This window comes from Glycine soja, chromosome 18, assembly GCF_004193775.1.
Source record: "Glycine soja cultivar W05 chromosome 18, ASM419377v2, whole genome shotgun sequence".
NCBI classification, from domain to species: domain Eukaryota; kingdom Viridiplantae; phylum Streptophyta; class Magnoliopsida; order Fabales; family Fabaceae; genus Glycine; species Glycine soja.
The window spans coordinates 986,970-1,010,157 of record NC_041019.1 but is presented as its reverse complement, the minus strand read 5'-3'; the positions used below and the strand labels follow the sequence as shown (position 1 = coordinate 1,010,157).

Genomic DNA, 23,188 nt, shown 5'->3' with positions numbered 1-23,188 from the left:
CTGCCTTTTATATTTGCATCCTTTTGGTTTAGTAATGCTAGTGAAATAATGAGAGGTTGCTAGTGATATAATAGAGGAGGGATCAACTTATTTCAAGAGTAATCTTGAAAGAGTTAATCTTTATCCTAGTCATTGTTTTACTTGAAATATAATCTGTAAGATTAATAACTCTTTACAACCATTAGATTTAAAGAAAATAAATAATGAGATGAGGAGTAACTCCATTAATTTGATGTCTTATCAATATAATAATATCAAGGGCATGTTTTAGTAGGATGCCCCAAAGGTACGTTTAAAAAGTAAAATTGGAAGTCTTTTATTTAGTTTTCAGTTAAGTTTGAAGCTAAATTGAGTTCTGCTTCAATTTTATCTTGAAAATCAATTTGAAATAAAAGAAAACATAGAATTGCTTTTGCGAACTGAGTTTACAAAATGAATTTCATTCAAAATTAAGTTTAGAATCTTTAATCCTAACATAGCATTCAGTCTACAAACTAGTGTGTATGTTTGTGATAGGAAACAAATGTGATACAGTCATCATAACAAGGAAATGATTGTCGAGAATCGCGAACAGTTTATTTTGAAGAATTTTGTATGTATGAATCAAATGAGCTTTCTGTGTAGCAAAAATCTCATATAAGAAGGGATAATGTGGTTTTGTTTGGCAAGTTAAAATAATCTTCACGTCCAAAGTAGCCCTTTTCCTCTTCCTTTCTACAATGATTCTACTTTCCTCGAATCGTTTATCAAACAAGTTGATTACATTGATTGCCTTCAACTGTAACTGTAAATGTAAAACGAATAAAATTGAATGGTGGTGGTAATGCAATTGCCAATTGCAAATTAAGTTCCCAAAAGCTATGGTATTATTAATCCTCACAGAATTAATTATATATTGATTGGAATGGAGTTTGTAGGGAAAACATTACTCTCGTTTATGTATGTGCAAGTATGGTCGATAGATATAACTCCTCTTCCCTTTCAATGACAATGCATTTTGTTTTAAATGAATCAAGAGTAACTGAATGCTATGTGACTCTCCCTTCAAGTCGCATCCGTGTTGTTAAGTTTAACAAGATCACTAGTCAGAACTAATGAGTCAGAAATCAAACCAATTAAAGTTAAACCATGCAGACAGATAGGATTGCATCAGTGTTATAAAACTTTGTCAGTTTATCAACTAGCTAGGCTAACATAGGTGTATCCACACACAACCCAGATGCATGACACACACAGAAAATCAACAGTTATCTTTGGTGTAATAATTATTAGTAGTTTTATATTTGGTCTCATCATGTTCAAATTCTAAGTAGTAAAATAATTATTTAAAAAATTGGTTCAGTTATAAAATCAGCACCCCTTTTTACTGATTCAGTCCGGTTCATATTAAGCACATACTGGTTTAATTGTAAAATCGGTATAACAATTGACCTGGACAGGTTACAAGACTAGTTAAGCGTGTGTTTGAAAAAAAGTTTCCTTCAATGTAGCGGACGTTTTTTTAAAAAGCAACAAGGGTGTTGCTTCTACGTTCAGCTGGTATGCAACCAATACCATGCATTAAGTTGTTGAACTGTCTAGTCCCATTTGATTCTAATAAATAATGGTTAATTGCATAACTCATATGACCATTATTACACACTATTATAAAATATATTAAAAAACTTCTAATCCCCATTTGGTTCTAATAATTGTTAAATGACATAACTCATATGACCAATAACACACTATTTTAAGAATATTAAAAAGAAATTATTATTTTTGGAATATTAAAAACTTTTAATTTATTAACTTGACAGAAATACCAACTTTCAAGTAAGTTTTCTTTTCTAGTAGAATTTGAGACATTTTTTATTATTGAAAATGTCGTGAGAGGATGATTTCCTACAAAAAAAAAATGGGAGATTCTGTCTTTCCTACTTCACTTGGATAATTTCGTGAAGATAGTTTGAAAGTACTGTGTATAAATTAATTGAGTACTGTGTATAAATTATATGTAATTAATTAAAAAAATTCAAACAAATTAATTTGATACTAATTAAACTATTGGTAAAATTAATTATATTCAAAGGTAAAATTATATTTTTCTTTCCCTATGTTTGTCATATATTAAGTTTAGTATTTATCAATAAGTATCGGTATAATTAGTAGACAATTGAGTATGTTATTAAGTTCAATTCTATTCTATCAAACCTCCTGAAGGTACAAGTTAAACATATTCTTAGACATAACAAATCTTCTCATGTGAGGTCATTAATTAAATATTAATGTAGTAAAAAAATTAAATATTACTTCCTTCATTTCTTTTTATGCATTGTTTGATGTTGTTAAGTAGAAATAAAAAATTAATAAATTTGTTTGATTCTAATAAAATAGTTATTATAGTAAGTAGAGTACTAAACTAGAGCATAAAATAAAGTTTAAAGAACTAAATTCTAGTTCTATTTTTTTTTTCTTTTTGCCTGTTTTTGCCTCACTTATATAATGTGAAAATGCAATTTAATTTTATTAAAAGGGTTATTTATATTGAAAAAATATTTTATTTTTCAGTTTATATATATAATTATTTTTAGTTTATTTCCTATTTTCAAGAGTTTGTCATAAAAATATTTTTTTCACTAATTATTGTATAACATAAAAATAAAAAACATTTTTCAACCAAAATGTATTAAAATGTGCTTCAAAAGTCAGGAAGTTCTAGCGAAACAAATCAATACGTGGCATTAAATTCAAATCCCACGCATTCTTTAGTGTTTCAAGCAAAATCATTTAACGCGCCATGAATGCTTAGAATCTCTATCAATCAAAATCATATCCTCATCACCTAAAAAAATCTATGCTCCGCTTAAAGAAAAACAAAATGAAAAATTAAGACGAAAATTTTAAAATCGATAAAAACAAACATAAAACATAAAGAAAAAAAATTATCTATATACTTGAATGAGGAAAAAAATGGAAAAAAAAATCATGCATTAAGATATTTTTATTCTTATGATAAATTTTTCAATTGAAACATAATATTTTAATAAGGGACAAATAAGCACATTTATTTTGCATTAAAAGAAGTAATTTTATGAGATCAACTCCAAATAAAATTATTCATATTAAAAAATTACGAAAAAAAATTCTTATTTATTCGACACTAAAACAAATTTTTCCGATAATAAAAAAAATAAAAACTAACTAAAATACCTCTGTGAAAGGTTACATTAATATATTCCATCCTGGCTCATTGAGATCTTGAAGAAACAGAGTGTCATATCCTTATGAAAGCTTGCAAAATCAGATTTTATTCAGTTTAAAAAAGCCAAAAGTATTAAATTAGAATTACCATGCAGTAATGAAAAGGGATATTGAAACAGTTGTACATACAAAATCAAGCAATTAGTTAAGGCAACGTCATCTCTCATTACGTTCCATAAAAACTAAAACAAAGAGAAACTGAGTTGGTTGAAGGAGTTTTACAAATCTAAAGTAAAGAAATGAAAAGAGGCATTGATTCTTTTCACTATAACCAGTTAACAGTATATAGCAACAACTAATTAACTAGCTAGCTATATCTCTAATGGTAATTAATCAACCTTTGTATGTATATGTCTGCATGTCTAGTCGATGGAACGGCACAAGGGACAAGTGGTGTGTTTGTTATCAAACCATTTGTCCAAGCAACCTCTGTGGAAGTAATGCTTGCAAGGCAACTCACTGACCTCTTGATTGGCTTCAAAACGACACAAACAAACGCAGCACTCCACCATAGCCATACTTGTTCCTCCTATGTCGTGGCTGTGGCACAATGACTTGTACTGAGTTATTGACACCCTCCTTTCCCATGATGATGATGAACTTTCATCATGTTCAATGTTTGAACCATTAGCAGCAGCACTGCCACCAAGTACTACTTGGAGCATGGATCTAAACATGTTCTTCAACACTGCCACTGAGAGAACCGTGTTTATCACAAGCACAGGTAGCACCCCTTCAGATGCACTTGGGAAATTTGAGAGACCCATAATTGATAATAATAATTAATTCTCAGCCACAAATTAAGGACCCAGCACAGAACAACATACAAATATAACAAAAAAACACAAACCAACCCCCACTTGCCTGATAAATACTACTACATGAAATGTTAGAGTTTATGTATATTATATATATAGACTATAGTGAGTGACGTTCACATATTCTAACTAGCGAATACTAACCATGGTTCTATTGGGTGACCTTGGGAAAAGGGTTTTACGCGTGGCAACACGTGGAGGAGTTTGTAAGTACTGAGGTGAAGTGAAAAATCAATGCCATCAGAGCCACGTGTCCTAGGTGGCCACAGAAGTTGTGAGTGCTGGCATGCATCAATTGCAACACTCCGAGGTTTCTAGATTTTCTTCTACACATGTCAGTTTGTTAGCTATTCATGAAAATATTATTAAAGATTCAAATTTGTAACCTCTTTCAATTCTTTCTCCCTCCAATCAATATATCAACATTGTATCTCCTCCGCGTATGCTCTTTAACTCGCTAACGCAGTGCCTCAATCAATTATTTTTTATTGTTTAACAATTAAAAACATCAAAAAAAGTTTATAAAAAATTTAGAATTATTCATATCATAGGCTTGCCTCAGTTTATGATAGGTTTAAAACATACCGTTAAGAATAGTCCCACATCGGGTAATTCATGAACATGATAAGTACTTATATAGTTGGGTAGACCACTCCCTTATGAATCAGTTTTTAAGGAAACCTTTTGGATGCCTATGCTGCACTATAAAATTTAAGGTAAGTCAGAAGAGAGATGCACAGTATGGCTTCTTGTAAACGTCCAAGAGATATTTTCTTTGCAAACCAACGTTCTTCTTACCAGTAGCTTCACTTATATCATTCATAAACATTAGTCATTAAAAGAAAAATGGTTAATATTCTCTTGCCGTAATATCGAAATAAATAGTTAGAAATGTTAATTAATAGTTTGAAAGTATTAGTTTATAAACAAAATATTAAATTAAAACATATAGTTATCGTGTTAAAAACATTAAAAAAGATTCATTTTTATTTTAATAAAATATGTGATATCAAATAGTCTTTATCGGGTGTCTTTAGAGTACTACTCCTTAATAAGATCCATAAATAATACTCTTTCTCTGAAATTTTAGCGATGAATATAAGAATACCGTAATAAAGTGGAAATTAAAATAGAAATTAAAAATAATATCAAAGAGAAACGTGTCTGTATTGTATAAACAGCTTGTTTATTTCTCAGAGTTATTTTCCTTTCTTACAACCCCATTTTAGAAAGTGTTAGTATTTTTATTTTTTTTAATCAGTAAAATAAGACATATATTGATATATACGACACAAAGAATATCTCAACCTATGTACAAGTATTGGTCATCATACACCAATTCTAGACCAAGGTTACAAAATATTAACGTGTAGGTGTAAATATTAAGTAACCAAAGAGACAACAAGAAAAAATTCACTTCCCCTTCTATTCCATCAAGGCAATTGTTATCGTACGTAACCCCCACCGTGTCTAACAAATTAATTCTCCACCTATCTTTCTATCCCACTTATCTTTATGATACTTTCAAAAAATCAACCATTACTACCTCCTTGTATTCAACAAATAAAGTTGTCGATACCAGATTGATCACTCCAGGTAGCCAATAAAGAAAGAGTAATAAAAGCACATAGCAATTTATGTTCCCTGCATGACAGCAATAGCAACATATATTCTGCACGAGAAAATTCAACCCACTTCATGCATCATCTATTCAATCAAGGGAGGTGTAAGAGACGAGCCAGGAGTGAGTTGTTTCAGGCATAAGTTAGTCTGTATCTGCCACGGCAAGAATGAGACCACGTCTACCTTCATTAAATTCTTTAACCAAAACCAAGTGAAAAATTGAATATCTTGGAATATTTTCTCTCGATCAAAGACCTCATTCCCAAACACAAGCATTTCTAGATCTCCATAAAGTCCAAACAGTAGCTGCCTATAAAATCATTCCCACTTGACCACTTATTTTGTTTCGAGCCAATCCTCTATGCAGGAAAAAAATCATATGAAAAGGCAAAAGTAAGTGGTGTACATTATATGAATTTGTATAAATAATACTACAAAACACTCTAAAATATATAATTTTAAAGTACTATAAGTATGAGTATAAGTATTATAGTTTGATTCGATTTCAAAAATACAAATAACAGATGAAACCAAACTGAATTTGAGAAAAAAAATCATCCAAAAATAATCGGTTTGATTCGATTTTTAGATTTTTTTTTACAGTTTGGATTTGAAACTCTAATGTTTAGTAGAACTAACTTAATTAGTTAAGTAAAATTAATGAGAGTTATTGTAAACTCCTAATACTATTTTCTTCAATTCTTCCACCTAAAAAAAAATTGAACGTGGATTTTTTTTTCTATAATCAGAGTACATTTATTAGTCCAATTATACTTATAGCAAGTGACTAGATTAGATCAATTCCAGTGGCCCAACCGAGTTTCCCCATGATCCACAACACACGAAACCAATTCCAAAGTTTATGGTTGTTTTCTTCTTTCTCGAAACATACACCTGGCGATCAGATATTGAAAACTCTAGTTAAGTTGTCGTCATCGTAGAGTTATTCAAGTGTTTGATTGAACGCTCAGCCATTTGATTTTGTTAAAATGATGGTAATCACCGGAAAAAACAACAAAAGATCGTGCCCACAGCAACCATTTGGAAACGAATCTAGAAAATTCACCAGGATTGAACACAACGATACTACGGAAATAAATATTGGAACCCCCCATATCCGATTAGCGCGCCCCACAACCGATTTTGAAAATGACTCTCTTGCCATCTTCTGTTTTCAACTTGTCAACACATGGAAAAGTATAAAATAAGATTTTTTATAATGGATAAAATAATGATTTTTTTTTTTTTTTGCCTATAACACTGATATTGTTCACTAAAGACAATCCTACTTATTTAAACAGTTTATGATAAAATCAACTTTTAAAGTTTTATTCCAGTATCTGACTAGTAGAACAAAACAATAAGAAATTGTAACACTATTATAGTAATAGTCCTTTCTCCTCCTCCCAAGGGTATGATAATTATGACATTTCGTTTTCTCCATTCCAAACATACATACCCTAATGAACTTCGTTGTCAGCCTCCAATTTTAGGATACACTAGCATTTCCATTTCCTATAAGCACTTTCATTAGCAGCAATAATAATTCTCTTCACTTGATTTACTCACTGTTCAGTACTGCAAAATTCTACATCGAAATGATTGTTTGGTCCCCAGCTAGGACTCTATTGTGATTGCATTGCATGTACGTAACGTTACATAGGAATATATATTTTTCTTCAAGGGAAAATTCTACGCGTAAGGGTAGTAATGATATCTGTGTACAAGTCAACTTTGGCCTTAGTCACCCTAATGAGCTGTGGAATTAGATGTATCAGTTCCCATGGACTTGTAATACGCGTTTTCGGCATTTGCCAACCGACTCTGGAACATGGTCCACTCCTTTCTACACCGCTCCCTCACCTAGCACAAACAACATTTTAACATCAACAAATTTCTTTATCAAAATACATAACATTTAGACTACTTCCATTATAACACACACAACCTCTTCATTAGACTTTAATGTGAGATAAAAAGAAGCCAAATACCATATCAAACGATCTTGAGAAAAGTAATCAAACAAATTCAGCTGAAAAATATTGAACATGTAAAACATAGTAACATACCCCCTGCCACCGTGATTTCCCTGTTTGAGATTCACCCTGCAAAGAAAAGGAATATTAATAAGCATAAATTACAGCCAGATTTTTGAGTAAAAATGTCAAGTCTAGAGAAATCATGACAAACAAAGTACCTGATTCCCTAGTGAGGGAAGACCTTGGTGAACAATCCACTGAGAATCAACAACTCCAATCTTCTCATGGGCAGGCTAAATCAGGGGGGAAAAAAAGGATCATTGTTTAAAGCTTCATAGTATGTATAGATTGCATTTTTATTTTCCACTTTTTTCTTTTCATTGGCATGTGCTTATCCTAAGGTCAACTGGTCAAGCCAAATTGGATTTTACTTGACAAAGGTGTGAGAATGGACTCACCTCAACACATCTTCTAAGAGCAAAATCAAGACCCCACCCGTGGACCAAGTCATTCTGCAATGTCAAGTGGTACAACCATAATTTTACTAAGTGCTTAAAGAACTTGTCAAGGATGCATCATAAAAAACAACTAGTCAAGGGCATCTTTTAAAGCAATTAGGACTTCAGGATTAATCAGTCAACCTGAATCATATGCCACACACAGCGCCATGCATCTCTTGAGAACACTGGAGCCATAATCTCAACAAACCTGCATTTATATAACAGTGATAGCACAATGAGATGCAGTCCTGTAAACTAGATAATGTAAATGATAAATACATCAGCAGCTACTTACGCTGCACAAGGAGGCAAATGAGGGTCAGAACACCATCCTGGTTTTTCCTCTGTCACTCTAACAGAAATCAAGAAAATAAACAGTTAATGTGCATTCTTTAAAATAACATGAACTGCCATAAAACTGGTGCAGGACTCCAATCATTCTTACTTGTGAACTTCCTGATCACCTCTTCTTTTTGTCATTTGCCATGTCAACCCTTTATTAGGCTCTAAGCCAGGCTGTGAAATCTCCAACCCATGCTTCCTCACCAGTTTTATGTACCTGCACTTGAAATAAGAGAGGCATATGAAAATTTGATTAAAAATAAATAAAATCTTTTAAAAAAATATCCCTCTCATATCCAATACTCACTCTTCCGCATTAAAATGCTCAACACCCAGGTCTTCATCCCATATGAATATATAGTCATATGGTGCCACAATGTCAGGATGCAGAAACCGCTTGGCATACCACCTAAGAGGGAAAAACCAAAATTGTCAATATAATAACATAATTGAAATTAGGTAAGCATTGAACACTAATACTTGCAAAAACTACAACGATAATTTATTATCTAAAAAATAATTAACCGCTTAGCTCCTAACCATTTGGTCTGTTTGTGAACACTGACATGAATAGCCTGCTTTGACCATTCAAACTCATCCCATTCAGTAGTTCGGCCATCATAATGAAATAGCAGGATAGTGAAGTTCCCTGAAAACTGTTCAAGCAAATTTTCAGTTAAAAGACACATAAACAAGCATATGCAAACAGAGAGAGGAATGAACTGATTAAGACCTTTTTCACAGCTGCATCAATATTATTTTTCTGATCATAGCCAACAGTGAAGGTTACAAGGTAATTTGGCCTGGACGTTAGATCCTGCAAGTGTCAACTTAATTAAATGCTCTGTCCACTAAATATTTGTTTTTTTCCTTTCATATAAGCAAGCAAATAATCTAGCCAAACATATGAAAGACTTATTTTGCTTTGCTATCATGTAGCACTTAACAAGACCTTAGCTGAAATTTAGCTGTTATTTTGATGCACAAAAAAGGACAAGCTTTCTTTGCTCCAACTCCCTACCCACCTCAAAAATGGTAGAAAATAAGGGAGGAAAAAAAACAGTTTTCTAGTGATATTAGGAATTGTGGCCATAATGAGCCTATAAACTGTTTTAGGATACACACCTCACTGGGCTTGCCCCACAATCTACGCAAATAAAAGTCTGACTCGGCTTCAACAATGCCAGGAGGTAATCTTTCTGCACCTCTTGGATTTGAGGGAACCCAAATCTGAAGAGAAGCAAGAGAATAAGGAACAAGTGAGTGATCCATAATTCAATATACAGACTCTCTGTTGGTAACCATTTATGAACAAGAACATGAAAAGGTCATTATAATCCCCATAAAATCAGTGGCTTAAAATGCCCTAATAAAATGATACCAGGATGCAGTGTGTACCTTTGATGTATCACTTGATAATTGAACTTGCGATGAACTTCTTTTGTTACCATTATTCATAAAAGACCAAGCCTGGCGACCTGCATATCTGTCTTCAATGTAAGAAAGATCAATGGAGGGAAGCAGGCCAGATGGGAGATTCAACTGCAAATTGTTATGCACCGTTAGCATACCATTATCAAGTCCAATAACATAAAACCATTGACAAAATTTTATTTCTGCACAAACTATGCCATAAAGAGGAGAGGAAAGAGATACTCAGTCTGCACCTTTGTTATTGACAATGTTGGAATTGATACTCCTATAAAGAATCCGAAAACTATACCAATAAAAGTTGTCAAGAAAAACTTCATAATTTCACTTGGTTTTCTACCAGCAGAACTGCAGCCAATGAAATGGAAATGTCCAATGTCAATTGAAGGGAGTTGTTGACATTAACTAGAATACACAAATTTTCTTATTAAAAGAACATAGCTATCACCAATTATTAGACCTGCGAGTGATGATCACCATTTATGTTGGAACTTCTGCAACTGTATGTTCATAAAACTATATGGAGGAGCTATTCTTCACTGTTTATCAATTGGCAAGTATCCTCAGTATAAGAAACAGATATGCTTGTCAAATTAAAGTAATAAAAACCCTGCCAAAGGAACAAAGCAGAAAGAACAAGAAACATTAAAAATTTGGAACCAGATAATGATTCTAATTTCAAAAGAACATAATGGATAATTGTTTTATTAGACAAAAAAATTATCTTGTTAGGAATACAGATTATACAATATCCCCTAATATAATCTCAAATCCCCAACATAGCATAGGCATTTACAAGATTAGTTTGCTTGTATTCATGAAGGTGTTCCACAACCCAAGCAGCATGGCAACTTATCATAGCACCATTCGGTTGAACTTTTCAACCATATAAAATGGCAATCATGGAAGCAAGAGCACCTCTAAAAGGCACTGTCGGTGGTTAGTATGGTAGAAGTTGCCAAGAAGCAAAAGCAAAGGAACCAAGTTTAGCTAAAATGAAGAAAGACACTGAGTGAAATGAACCATAGGCAAGAAAAGCATGTGTTTTTTCCTCAATAACCTCCGAAATTAACTCAGACAGGTTGGACAACTCATGTGATCTCTTTGACAGAAGTTGATACGGATTACATAGATATTGACACCCAACATAGTAGCTTCACATATGCAAAACCACGCGGCAGTTTCAATGCAAATATAGAAACTGCCATTAAAACATTCAGATAAAAGGAAAGAAGGAAAAGGAAAGAAAATATATAAAACTTGCCATATCTGAACTATCATAATTTTTTATTAACAAAAACCTTCGCAAGCAAAAACTCTCTCTTGAGAAAATTATTGATAAGCTTTTTGGGAAGCGGAATAAAAAGAGGCACAATTCTCCAGCGTGATAAAGACGCAATGATGGTACTACTACCACTAACATAAACTGAACTCGTAAATCATTCTACAGCATCTATATCTCTGAACTGAAGCTCTATTGAATGCTATGACCACGATCCTAAATTTTATCACTTTTTTTTACATATATCTTTCTTCCAGAAAAGAAGGGGAAAGGGGAATAAAGTTACATGGGGTTATGTTTTGGGGAAATTTAATCCTAGTATTTGAAGCTTTCAACTTTAGTTCATGAATTTTGAAACTGCGAAGACAATAAATAAGAGAAGCTGAAAATGTACCAGGAACAGGAACGGGAGGAGCAAGAGGAAGATCTGAGCAAAAATGGAAGCTTTTTTTCTGGTGAATAGCTGAGGAAAAAAAAACCCCAAATGCGAGGAGTTTGATGATGTTGATCGAAAATAAAGTCGAAAGTTATAGAGCGAGCAAAGCAGAGAAAGAAATTTTCAGCGGCAGAGACACGTACGAAGAAATAAATGAAGGGTGGAATCTTCTTTGGTTTGGGTTTATAGCAATAGAAATAGCACTACCAAACAAGATCGAGTCTATTAGAGTTTAAACAGCATGGAGGGTCATGCTCCTCTATTTTTTTGTACCCCTTGTTTTGTTTTTGGTTTTGGTTTTTGAGTTCCCTTCTCTTCTTCCACCTTTACTTATGAAAATTAATTAGAGAGAGAGAGAGAAAGGGCTGTGATTAGTGATTGTATTTGAATTTTCAAATCAAAATCGATTAGGATGATTAGTGATTAGAGATAAGTAATTGTCCTTTTGATTGAAGTTGTTGGTGTAAAAGATAAGGCGAGGTGGTGATAGTGGTACCACTAGATAAAATAAAATAAAAAAGACAAGGTTGTGATGTTTTGTTATTCCGTTTATTAGGCAAAGGATTTAGGTCGAATGAAATTGATGACGTTTCTGTTTCAAAGGGATTGAGACTGTTCTCACATGCCTTATGGATGTTTGTTACCAAGTATTTTAATGATATTAATTATAATTAATTAATAATTTCCTATTGGATTTTTTTCTAAAAAATTCTTATTATAAGCGATTTCTTAATAGTTAAGAACATCTTAATTATATCGGTTCTAAATTTGGCTTTTTTGTACATTTTTTTAGACATTTTGGTACATTCTTAATATTTTAAAATATTATATAACTTTTTTATAATTTAATGAAAAGTAATCACATATATAAAATATAGTTTTGAGTCAACGAAATTAATTTTCATTCTAGAACTTAATTACATAATGCTCTCCATCTTTATAAAAATATATATATTATGCATGAATCAAATTAACGTATTATCTCACAAATCGAAAACGTGTTTAAGTCAAGTTCCAATACTTCAATAGTCACATTAGCAGTTAGCAAAAGATTGTAGAAATTAATCTTAAATATGAAATCGTGAAGAGTGGCTCAAGAAGTATTTTTATTGAATTTTGTTTACAAACTTACTTTGAAGTTTTTCTCTAGGTGCAATTTTTTAAATAAAAATGTAATAAGGAGTTTATGTATCTAAAAAATAAAGTAAAATGTGAGCATAATAATTACTAAGTACTTTTGTGTTCACCAGAAAAACTAAGAACTTTTGTGCTTTCATGAACATGATATTACACTTTTGTTTAATTTTAAGTAAAATTACATTTTTGTTTTCCAAATTGTTTTCAATTTTAATTTTGTTCATCCTTTAAATTTATTATTGAATTTTGTTCTCTTATTTTATTCAACCACTCAATCTTAATCTCTCAATCCAAAATTGGACTTTGACTATTATAAAAGAATGTTGACAGTCACGTGTCACATTCTTATTGAATGATGACCGTCACGTGTCATGTTCTGATTGGATGTCGAATCCATGAAAGATGAAATGCATTATTGTCATTGACCAATCAAAACATGATACGTGACAGTCATTATCCGATAAGAACGTGACACGTAACAGTCAACATTCTTGTATAATAGTAAACGTACAATTCTGAATTGGAGGACCAAGATTGCATAATGGGATAAAATAGAAATTCGTCAATAATTTTAAAGGGGAACCAAAATCAAAATTGAAGACAAATTGAGAAACCAAAAATACAATTTTATCTTTAATTTTATCATTTTCTTAGAAGTAAAAAATAAAATAAAATCAATCAAGTCAAGGGGACCTAAATATTGAATGATCTGAATTAGTACGTGAGCAATCAAAATTAATTGTCGCGTGACAACATCACAATTCAATCTAGTTAGGCATAATAGTATTGCGATCATAATGTTCAGAGTCATAGCCAAATGAATTTTGAAGAATCAAATTATTAAGAAATAGCCAAATAAGTTAAGAATAGTAAGAGAAATTACCCCGTGTTATAAGGCCCTAATGCAGCCCATGGTCAACATGGAATGGAATTGTGTACATATGACCCATTCAGCACATCATAAGTACTGATTGATTGGTATTCACCTTCAATCACATACTTCCAACAGCATTTACATGTGATATATGACTGAGTAGTGTCATTAGTTTTTTTTTTTTTAATAATAATCTAGTTTTTCAATCATAAAAATTAACATTGGGAGTATATAAAAAATGATATCATTTTAGTCCCTTAATCATGAAAGATATTATTGGTTTAGTTTTTAAATAGTACAAAATTAACATCATTTTACTTTATTATTCTAAAAAAACCATTTAGTTTATAAGTTTCTCAGTTCATGGACTAAAAAACAATTTTGATATTATTTTCATTATTAAGAGCTAAATTTGAAGTTAAAATTATTTAAAGAATCAAACTAACCATAATTGCATCCTTATAAGATACTTAAAAGAAGAAAATGATCAATGATATGCATTTGAATTTATCCTCGTTTCTATTCATATTTCTATTGCTTACCTTGTACAGGCCATCAACTATCAGCACTACATAACTTTCTAATCCAAGCAAGAGAATATGACAATTTTATTGAACAAATTAACCGTGTGTTTATATATAATGAGAATTATTCTTCTTGTATGAGTTTATAAATCTTTTTATGAGAAACATTTTTTACTTGAGTTAAATAAAATAATTATGGATGGGAAAATCTGAGAACTCATACTTGATATCAGAAATTTGTTTATTCAAATATTAGCTCTTTTAATATTTATTTCATTTAATATAACCACAATTATTAAATTAAAATATATCAATACAACCATTAGTAAATCATGTAATATTATCTTCACGATCATATATATATATATATATATATATATATATATATATATATATATCAATTTTTTAGATCAATTAAACATCTGTAAACATTTATTCTTATAGTCTACATTTAGTTGTTTTTTTAAAAACATATCATGCATTAAATTAAGATAAATATTAATGGATGCTCTTAGGACATTGCTTAAAAAACTAAAAAAAAAAATATTAGAATATTCGTAACTTTTTTTCATTCTCTTTATTCAATAAATATTTTTTTAGTTCTTTAATCAATATCTAAGGATACCGGTTAACAAAATCTTTATATTAAAATTACCTAATGAAATGTCAAATAGTTTTCAATTACCTGATTTTTTTTTAATGATAACTTTTAATATAACAATTAAATTAACAAAATTAGAAGATGTTAAACTAAATAAGCATATCATATCTCAAAATTCACCTTCTTATGGATTAAAATCTCTTATTATTACCTGCTGTCACACAACAAATTCTCCCCTAGGCTTATCATACACAGAGCATACTGTTTACAATTTGCATTACAAACGTAACTGTTTTAATTTTATTTTAAACGCATTTGAACATCGTTAGGACTCCATGGCCCAATGGATAAGGCGCTGGTCTACGGAACCAGAGATTCTGGGTTCGATCCCCAGTGGAGTCGTTTTTACTTTTGGGTAATTTGTAATCCCTCCAAATGTTTGTTCGACTGAGAAATCCAGGTTATCTGATTTTTATTTTTTAACCACATATCTCTCTTTAAAAAAGATATACTATAAAACAGCCATCAAGAATCTAAGTGTAGATGCTATTTATTTACAGCTTTGAATACCAAAAGTCTAATGACCTGTGCTATCGTCCAAGTGTCTGTTGTATTCTATCCATTGGAGACACCACAAGAAATTTTTGCTTTGGTAAAAATTGTGTAACGGGTATGTTTAGCACCATAATCAGATCCTTATTCATCAATTTATGGGACAGATTATGAAAAATACTGAAATCACAACTAAGAGTCTAGTAGGACAAAGAAAGTCACATGATTATTTTTCTCAAGAACATTACACTAAACATCAAGTATGTTGGTTCAAATGAAATTACGTTTGATTTTTTTTTAAATATGATCGATCTTAATAATTTTGTGGATAAAAAAATATGTTAGGAAGACTAGCTAGATTATTTAACAAATATTAATTACCAATAAAATTAATAAATATTTCATACTAATAATGATAACTCAAAATTTATATTTTTTTTCTATACAACCCGAATGTAAATGCTAGTTAAGGATTTATCCGCTATGATGATATGATTTTGACAACTAAAAACAAAAAATAATAATTTATTTGAGGGTGAAATGAGCCATATTTTATTGCACCACATAGAATTGTTTTTTGTTTTGGAGAATTTATGAAATATATTTAATAATTTCCAAAATAATGATTCTTAAGATTGATTGACCCAAAAATTAAGTCCAATAATCATAGACAACAACATGCAGCGTGTCTGATATTTAACATTGGACACTCACTAGAAATAAGGTACATTGTTGGGAACATTCTTGAATCTCGAGTAAAATAAAATAGAATATTTGTCATGAGATTATATATTGGACTTTGTTGCATTTTGACAAGCATGTTGCCTTTGTTGCTTTATTCAGGTCGAGATGACATTTAAAACATATTTGACATCTAGTGGGAAAAAAAGAATGAAGTATAAAAATATGATGGGTGAAATAGATTTATAAGTGTTAATGGAATGTACACAGAGTAAAAGAGTGTTTATAAATCATAGGGAATGTGTAATACAAGTAAGATATTATTAAAAAATACATACATATTTAAATCTTGAAGACATTGAATCTGACTAATTTAACGCAACGTGTGCTTTTTTGGTCAAATGTTTCTTCCTCGTTATTAGTTAATTATTTTAATCATATAATAATATCAGTGTCCATCCCCTCAATAAATGTATGATTTTTCATTTGGACATTTGTAACCTAAGATTGGGACTTTGATCGGGTACGTAATTGCAATGTAATGGTTCAGGGACCAATATATATATATATATATATATATATACACGGATCCTTTTTCTAAATTTCTCTCTTCCTAACTAGCAAAATACTACAAAATGTATATGTTTGATTTCTCAAAACATTAATTCTCCTTCCATTCATAATTCATTCAAGTAGTTATCTTGCTAAGCTGTATGATCAGATAATCAATAAAATCATAATTCCAAATTTAAGCAGAGCATCTTATCCATGCAGCAGATCATGTGTGTGGACTTCTTCTCTGGTTACGGTTCTTGTATCAATCAATGTTCTAGAGAGAACAAACGTGGCAAAGGAAATATTATGTCAAAATTTCAGCCAATAACATCACAAGGCAAATTGACAAAACAAAACCACAAATGATGCAGAAAAACCCGCAGCACAAAGTCTATCGACACCTAATTTAAAAAACAGTTAATAAAGACAGCAGGAAGCTTTCTAAGTTGCAATAACATCCCATATAAAACCTGAGAGTCACAACACATGCTCAAGTAATGTAGAAAAAAAAAATAATGCCATATGCATTAGCAACATTTGCATTCACCTAATTATAAATACAAGGCCACATGCATCTACGTCGCCATATTAATAAAGTCACAAAAAGCCTTAGAAATCCGCATCCTGCATACCATTGATGAATCTGCCCTAATCGTAATACCACATGTACTTGTAAATCAGAACACATTCGAAAACTTCTCATGCCCTTGTTACTAAAAAGAGTTCCATGACCAAAATAATTAAGGTTTTTGGGGTGTTTATCACTGCAAAACAATTGTAACCGTATTCGTCACGCATTTATATATAATTTTTTTACAATTAATAATTACTGTGTTTGGATAACACACAAAATCATGGTGACATAATAAAAAAGTAGATAGCAACTATTTATTGTTTTGCATTGATCATAAAAATTTAATTAATTTTGTTATACCGAGAATCTAATCTAAACATATACTCCCGTTTGATTTAAAAATTATATTGACAGACTCATTATCACACGCCCTTTGATTTCAGGGAACATAGCTAACCCCACCGTGATCATAAAAACAATAAAAAAAAAAAACGAGATTATATATATAAAAAGAAAAAACAGGAACAAGGGCAATAAGGATATCCCAACAACATCACCCATGCTTCTACATTCGTGTGTGTTGTGAGAGGAAAAATATTGATTGTTTTCACTTCAGAGGAGGAAACCCTTAGCAGCGGTTTGCATGGAGAACAAGACGTTGTGCCACGTGTTGGTCCGTGAGTGGGCCTTGAGACTCATCCCCAACCCCACGTTGATGTTAGCCAAATCGTCCCTGTGGACCGAGAGCACCTCCTCGGGTTTCGCGCCATCAAGTATCCAGACCAGACACCAACAGAACCCTTTCGAAATCTCGGAGTCGCTGTCGGCCCGGAACCGCATCCTCCGCCGCTCGTCCACCTCCGCCACCACCCACACCTGGGAGGCGCAGCCGCCCACGCGGTTCGCCGGAATCCGCTCGTTGTCGGCGAAGGGAGGTAGAAGGGAGGCGTAGTGCAAGAGGCGCTTCACTCGATCTATTGGCTGCGTCAGAGAGGTGAATTCTGAAGTCAGGTTGGTAAGCTTGTGGGCAACTTTTGATTCCGAACATAAAATATTGGAATTGACAGTGAAAGTATTGGGTTTTCGAAACAAAGAGAATTTAGCAGAAGAAAAAGACGACGTGGTCAATAGAGCGTTGTTTGTCATTGTAATTAAATAGAACATTTTTATATAAAGAAACAATTAATTCATTTATATTTTTGCAGATCAGAGTGAGAAAACATGGGAAATGAAGAATGAGAAGAAAGGAGAGAGATGGAGATGAAGAAGAGACTTTCCCATCGCCACATTATATATATATTATATGGCGGCCGCCAATTCTTTTATACTTTTAACTTTCAACAATTTAATTTGATTATGGTATTGTTTAATCATCCCTTGATATGAAAATATTAATCATTCCATAATCACTTATTATATATAAATAAATTTGTCATACAGAGTATAAAAAATTAAACTCAATGTCTAAAATCAAACGTATGTAATGACGTTAACCAAATTTATTGTTTATTAATTAGATTTTGTGTCTCTTGTTAAATTCAACATTTCAACTCATACAAAATGTATGGTAAGAGTATTCGTTACGGTATTTTTGCGTCACTTTCTTTTAAAATGAATGTGTAAGAAAAAAAAAAGTTTTAAAATAATTACTATTATTTTTTTAATGTAATATTAATTTTTCTTACTTACATCTCTTATAATATTAATAATAGATGAAAAAAATTAAAAATAAATTAGTAATAATAAGGTTCATTTTATAAAATTATTTTTTTTGTATTCATTAAAAAATTGTTTATATAAAATAACGAATGGTATAACGCGGTGAAAATATGTTGGGACAGAATAATGCATGTCCAACTCGCCAATTCTTTTATGGCTTTCGGTAAACATCATCAGTCATTAGTTGTGAAATTAAAAAAAAAATTAAAATAGAAGGAAGATATTTAATATAAATTTAATGTAAATAGACTAACAGCATTTTATGGCCATGGATTCTCTCCACTTGAGAGAAACAGGAGAGTTTTCAGTTTTAAAAATCTGGACATTTATACTTGCGTTTCCTATTTTTTATATTAAAATTATTAAATATAAAATTTTTAAAAAGTTGAGATTTCATCTTATTTTTTAAAAATTGGACAAATATTTTTTCAATATTTTACACTCTCATCTATTATAAAGGACATAAATAATCTCGTCCCAAAATTATTCTAATTTAAATAGTAATTTTGAATTTTTATATTTAAAATTTAAATATATAATTACATTAAATACTTGTAAATATAAAATTTATTTTTTATAAGAAATAATTGTAAATATTTTTAAGATATTCTCCTACTAATCCTTTTACTTTTTAGAATTTAATAGATATACTAATATAAAAAAATATTATTATTCAATGAAAAACATCTAGTATGATTTTTAATATATTTATTATAAAATATGTGATGATGAATAACAATATAAAATCATTTTATATTATTAATTCATGATTTTTTTAAAACAAGTATTGAATCATTACATATTTCTAAAACATTAAACGTGGTTGTTTTTAGTAAATATTTTCTTTATAAGATAATTTATTATAACGATACTTGTTTAAATGTGATTAATAAGTTTAATTTATCATATTTTTTACATATTTAAAAATTAAATTTATATTTTTTTATTTTTAATAGTTTAATTTATTTGTGCCTTATATACTCGTGGAGACGAATTTAATTATTTATTTTAAATTAATTGATTAGTGAGTGCTATGAAAAAACAGTAATGAAATATTATTGAGAACCAAAAGCATTATTAATTGATGCAAAATTAATACAAATTTTTTAGCTTAAAACTAAAGGTGTTTGTTTAAGTAAAAAAGGAAGAAAGTATAAGTGTAGTAGTCTAATCGAAGAGTGAGAATCCCAAATCATCATCGTCTTCCTCTACTTTTTTTCTTTTTTCCTTATTTCTCAGCAGCCGGAGCAGCTACACCACCTGATCACCAAAACAATAATGGCACATAACATAAGAATTCAACAAGCATGCATGTGCACAGAAAGTGGTCACATAAGACTGATTTAGTGGTAAAAGATAAAGAGAAAAAAAAATTGATCATAGGTTTAAATTTTCTACTAATAAAAATTAATGAATTAATAAATAATTTTTTTCTGTAAAAAAATAAACTCTTACCCTAAATGGTCAATTGTTTTGACACACCAAAAACAGGGTGGGTGGCATTCCACAGTAAACGTCAAAATTTATTTCTTAATTTTCCATAAAACAAAAGAAATAGATCCATTCATTTAATATGAATTATTATTATTATTATTATTATATCCACAATACAACACAATACATTCGAATGAATGGGTACGTACCTGGAAGCTGCCTTAACGATATATTTAACTTTTTATGTAATCTCACGGTAAACATATTTCGTGTTTAATTCCCAAATTGGAAGAATATTATCACTCTCAACTAATCAAAATTCAAAACTGGTTTTTGAAATAATTTTTTTAAGGCAATTATTACTACATAAAAATTAATATATTTATATAAAAATTTGTGATTAATGTAGTTTTTCTATTCTTTTAGTACATTTTAATTAATTTCTTAATTTTTTGGTACTCCAGTCATATTTATATAAAAATTAATTAATTTCTTAAATTTGTGATAGCAACTCCAGTCAAATATAGTGTAAAGCTATTTGGTACTTCCACCTAGCAGTGACAACTAAGTGCGTGCCTATTAGGCAACTCACTTACCGTTATTTGAAGTAAACAAAGTAGTATATACTAACTTGTTTTCTCAAGCAGCCATCACCCCACTAGCACAACTATTAAGAAAGCCACTGAAATGCCATTTTTCTTCTATTTTTGGGGAAAGGGGGATGGACTAGTTGCAATTGAGAACAACTAGTGCACTTCCACTGCCGTTGATAACGTTCCCTGAGTTATTTCTATAGCATCTCCTCACTTCACTGCACTCACAAGAACTGAAGTCTCTGCCAGGTCTGATGTTTGTGCAGATATTACCGCCTTCTTTTCACTTCGATTGAAGAATGCAACGTAGACTTCTCCTACACAGAGATACAACTCTAGGAGTTAGAAGATAATAACTTCAAACAATTATTTGTTGTGACATGCTAGTTCACCCTCAATGTCTCGCAAATACACACAAATGTAGTTTGGCTAAATTTGCTAGACTACTTTACAGATAACATGTGCATTTTTCAAAAGTGTTCATTGGATTGGATGGATGATCGGCCCGATGAGCTTGACAAATTAAACCAATTTAATTGATGGACATTCAATACTTTAAGCACTACTTTCTAAAGACTTATTTAGAAAGAGAGCAATATTTCGGAGACCAAATTTATCTGTAGTTTTGTTAGCAACATACCTTTTCTTCCTGTAGCTATCCAAGAGTGCAGGCCACCAGAATTTATAGTATCTTCATAAACGGACAATTTGCATCATGGATACTAAAAATTAGAGGAAAAAACAAGATAAACTCAATAAATTGCATCAATCACAATCATTATAGAAAGAGGTACATATATACAAATTTTCACCTTCACTAGACTCTACTGTTGCACACAAGCCAGAATAACTTTTCACCAGGGTCCCATTAGGGTTCAACTCCCACATCTGTTAAAGATTCCAAAGATCAGCTTCTAACAGAATACACAAAAACATATCAAAATAAATAAATGCATATCTAAAGGTTATTTCATATATAAAAAAAATTGGCCAAGGTATATGACATAAAGATTGGGATAAAAGTAGTAGGATGCACAAGAAAGATTATCTTTGAATTGTATAAACCCAAGAAAAACCACAAAAACAGCCTGAAGAAGAGACTAGAGAGACTACAACTTAACTGATTTGAATCCCACCTGCAGGGAGAAAATGTCCCTCTCTTGAACTCTTTAGAAGTAAGCTTGTGTTTTGGAGAAGCATCCAAGCAAAATTTTATTCTGTTAGTTGCAACTAAATGATAGTGATGATACTCTTGATACATACCCACTTCACCACTGTATCGGTATCAAAGTCACAATTTCTGTTGTCAACAACATTAATACTCAAATCAAAGTTAGGAAAATAAAACAGAGAAAGATAAAGCAAGATTACAATGGGAAGTAAAGTTCTCTCTTGTGCACACAGAAGGGGGCAAGATGCTTGTTTCCTAAACTCCTTTTCCAACATAGTCTTTCAGGATATTGGTTAAGACTTCCACTAGCCAAACCACTTGCCTTTGACTCAGTGCAGCTTGTGAGGCCTAATGAATGAGTATAGGTTGTTTTTATTTCTTTGCTGCTTCTTCTCATTTGCTTACCAAGATCCCGATCTTCACTATTCACACTTGTGATATAAGGAAACTGCCAATGCAGCAAAAGAAATATGACATTAATTTGAGAAACATTATTCCCTCCATCCCAAAAAAGATATATGGTTCACATGCCTCCATGTTATTTGAGCTGAAAGAATTAATCTCCAAAAGGGTAGGATTTGTGATAACATCATATGTGCTAGGATCAATCTTCCGAACATCCCCTCCATACATAAGGGGAGACTTTGCCATCGACCACAGAGTCATCTGTGGGATAATAATACATTCACTCAGTCTATTGATAATGCAGTTACAGTTGTACACAAGTTAAAATTAACACATGAATATATGGGAAAACAACTTAGTTGTGCTTTTATTATCTAATGTGGAGAGGTTTCAATCAGTGAGGAAACAAGCAAGCGAAACACGCCATCTGTACTAAATGATAGCTACAGAAAAAGAATAATAGGCCATGTAATGTTAATATACCTCTCGGAACAGAGAAAAAGGAGAATAAAAAGAGAGATTGAGGATAAGGAGAAACACTTCATCATTGCTTTTTCTGGTGCCTCTGTTTGGTCACAAAGTTGAACACGGTTTATAATTATAAACTAACACAAATCTCCATTATTTTAGTTCATTAATTGGGACTTGGGAGACTGTCTTTGACATCCTCCTTAAGGTTGTGGTTGGTTTTGAGTAGAAAACAAAGAGAATGGG

The 23,188-nt window shown here is 31.2% G+C and overlaps 3 protein-coding genes, 1 long non-coding RNA gene and 1 other non-coding gene across 9 annotated transcripts; 1 reads left to right on the top strand and 4 right to left on the bottom strand.

Moving 5' to 3' along the window:
- Positions 1 to 3,376: 3,376 nt before the first annotated feature.
- On the bottom strand, positions 3,377 to 4,136 carry LOC114395554 (probable E3 ubiquitin-protein ligase XERICO). Its single transcript, XM_028357362.1, has one exon. The coding sequence runs from the start codon at positions 4,008 to 4,010 to the stop codon at positions 3,606 to 3,608; it is 405 nt and encodes a 134-aa protein (XP_028213163.1). The 5' UTR covers positions 4,011 to 4,136; the 3' UTR covers positions 3,377 to 3,605.
- A 2,856-nt stretch (positions 4,137 to 6,992) lies between these two features.
- On the bottom strand, positions 6,993 to 11,988 carry LOC114396735. Of its 2 annotated transcripts, none has more exons than XM_028358875.1 (15): positions 11,613 to 11,988; positions 10,385 to 10,546; positions 10,173 to 10,284; positions 9,904 to 10,047; positions 9,631 to 9,735; positions 9,239 to 9,322; positions 9,046 to 9,161; positions 8,813 to 8,914; positions 8,609 to 8,722; positions 8,459 to 8,515; positions 8,305 to 8,371; positions 8,122 to 8,175; positions 7,882 to 7,956; positions 7,754 to 7,789; positions 6,993 to 7,547 (listed from the first exon to the last, which is right to left on the bottom strand). In XM_028358875.1, the coding sequence occupies exons 2-15, from the start codon at positions 10,414 to 10,416 to the stop codon at positions 7,434 to 7,436; spliced, it is 1,212 nt and encodes a 403-aa protein (XP_028214676.1). In that variant the 5' UTR covers positions 10,417 to 10,546; positions 11,613 to 11,988; the 3' UTR covers positions 6,993 to 7,433. The 2 variants fall into 2 exon arrangements, with proteins under 2 accessions (XP_028214676.1, XP_028214677.1); XM_028358876.1 differs by having other exon boundaries at positions 10,397 to 10,546; positions 11,613 to 11,986.
- Positions 11,989 to 15,119: 3,131 nt separating this feature from the next.
- On the top strand, positions 15,120 to 15,192 carry TRNAR-ACG. The gene has a single exon. It is a non-coding gene; the product is annotated as a tRNA-Arg (tRNA).
- Positions 15,193 to 17,518: 2,326 nt separating this feature from the next.
- Positions 17,519 to 18,421, bottom strand: LOC114395869 (sufE-like protein 2, chloroplastic). The gene has a single exon (XM_028357737.1). The coding sequence runs from the start codon at positions 18,314 to 18,316 to the stop codon at positions 17,765 to 17,767; it is 552 nt and encodes a 183-aa protein (XP_028213538.1). The 5' UTR covers positions 18,317 to 18,421; the 3' UTR covers positions 17,519 to 17,764.
- A 1,503-nt stretch (positions 18,422 to 19,924) lies between these two features.
- On the bottom strand, positions 19,925 to 22,970 carry LOC114395955. 4 transcript variants are annotated; one of them, XR_003663165.1, is made up of 5 exons: positions 22,035 to 22,958; positions 21,711 to 21,786; positions 21,539 to 21,620; positions 20,902 to 21,215; positions 19,925 to 20,131 (listed from the first exon to the last, which is right to left on the bottom strand). It is a non-coding gene; the product is annotated as an uncharacterized LOC114395955 (long non-coding RNA). The 4 variants fall into 4 exon arrangements; XR_003663166.1 differs by having other exon boundaries at positions 20,937 to 21,215; positions 22,035 to 22,953; XR_003663167.1 differs by lacking the exon at positions 19,925 to 20,131 and having other exon boundaries at positions 20,722 to 21,215; positions 22,035 to 22,172; positions 22,270 to 22,970.
- Between the last annotated feature and the right edge of the window lie 218 nt (positions 22,971 to 23,188).

Bases quoted from the DNA above. Each gene is read 5' to 3' on its own strand.
- LOC114395869 (XM_028357737.1), bottom strand. From the start codon at position 18,316: ATGTTCTATTTAATTACAATGACAAACAACGCTCTATTGACCACGTCG.
- LOC114395554 (XM_028357362.1), bottom strand. From the start codon at position 4,010: ATGGGTCTCTCAAATTTCCCAAGTGCATCTGAAGGGGTGCTACCTGTG.
- LOC114396735 (XM_028358875.1), bottom strand. From the start codon at position 10,416: ATGGTGATCATCACTCGCAGGTCTAATAATTG. The intron at 8,372-8,458 runs GTAAGTAGCTGC...ATATAAATGCAG, and splicing joins CATTTGCCTCCTTGTGCAGC to GTTTGTTGAGATTATGGCTC. The intron at 7,548-7,753 runs GTATGTTACTAT...TGTTTGTGCTAG, and splicing joins GGAAATCACGGTGGCAGGGG to GTGAGGGAGCGGTGTAGAAA.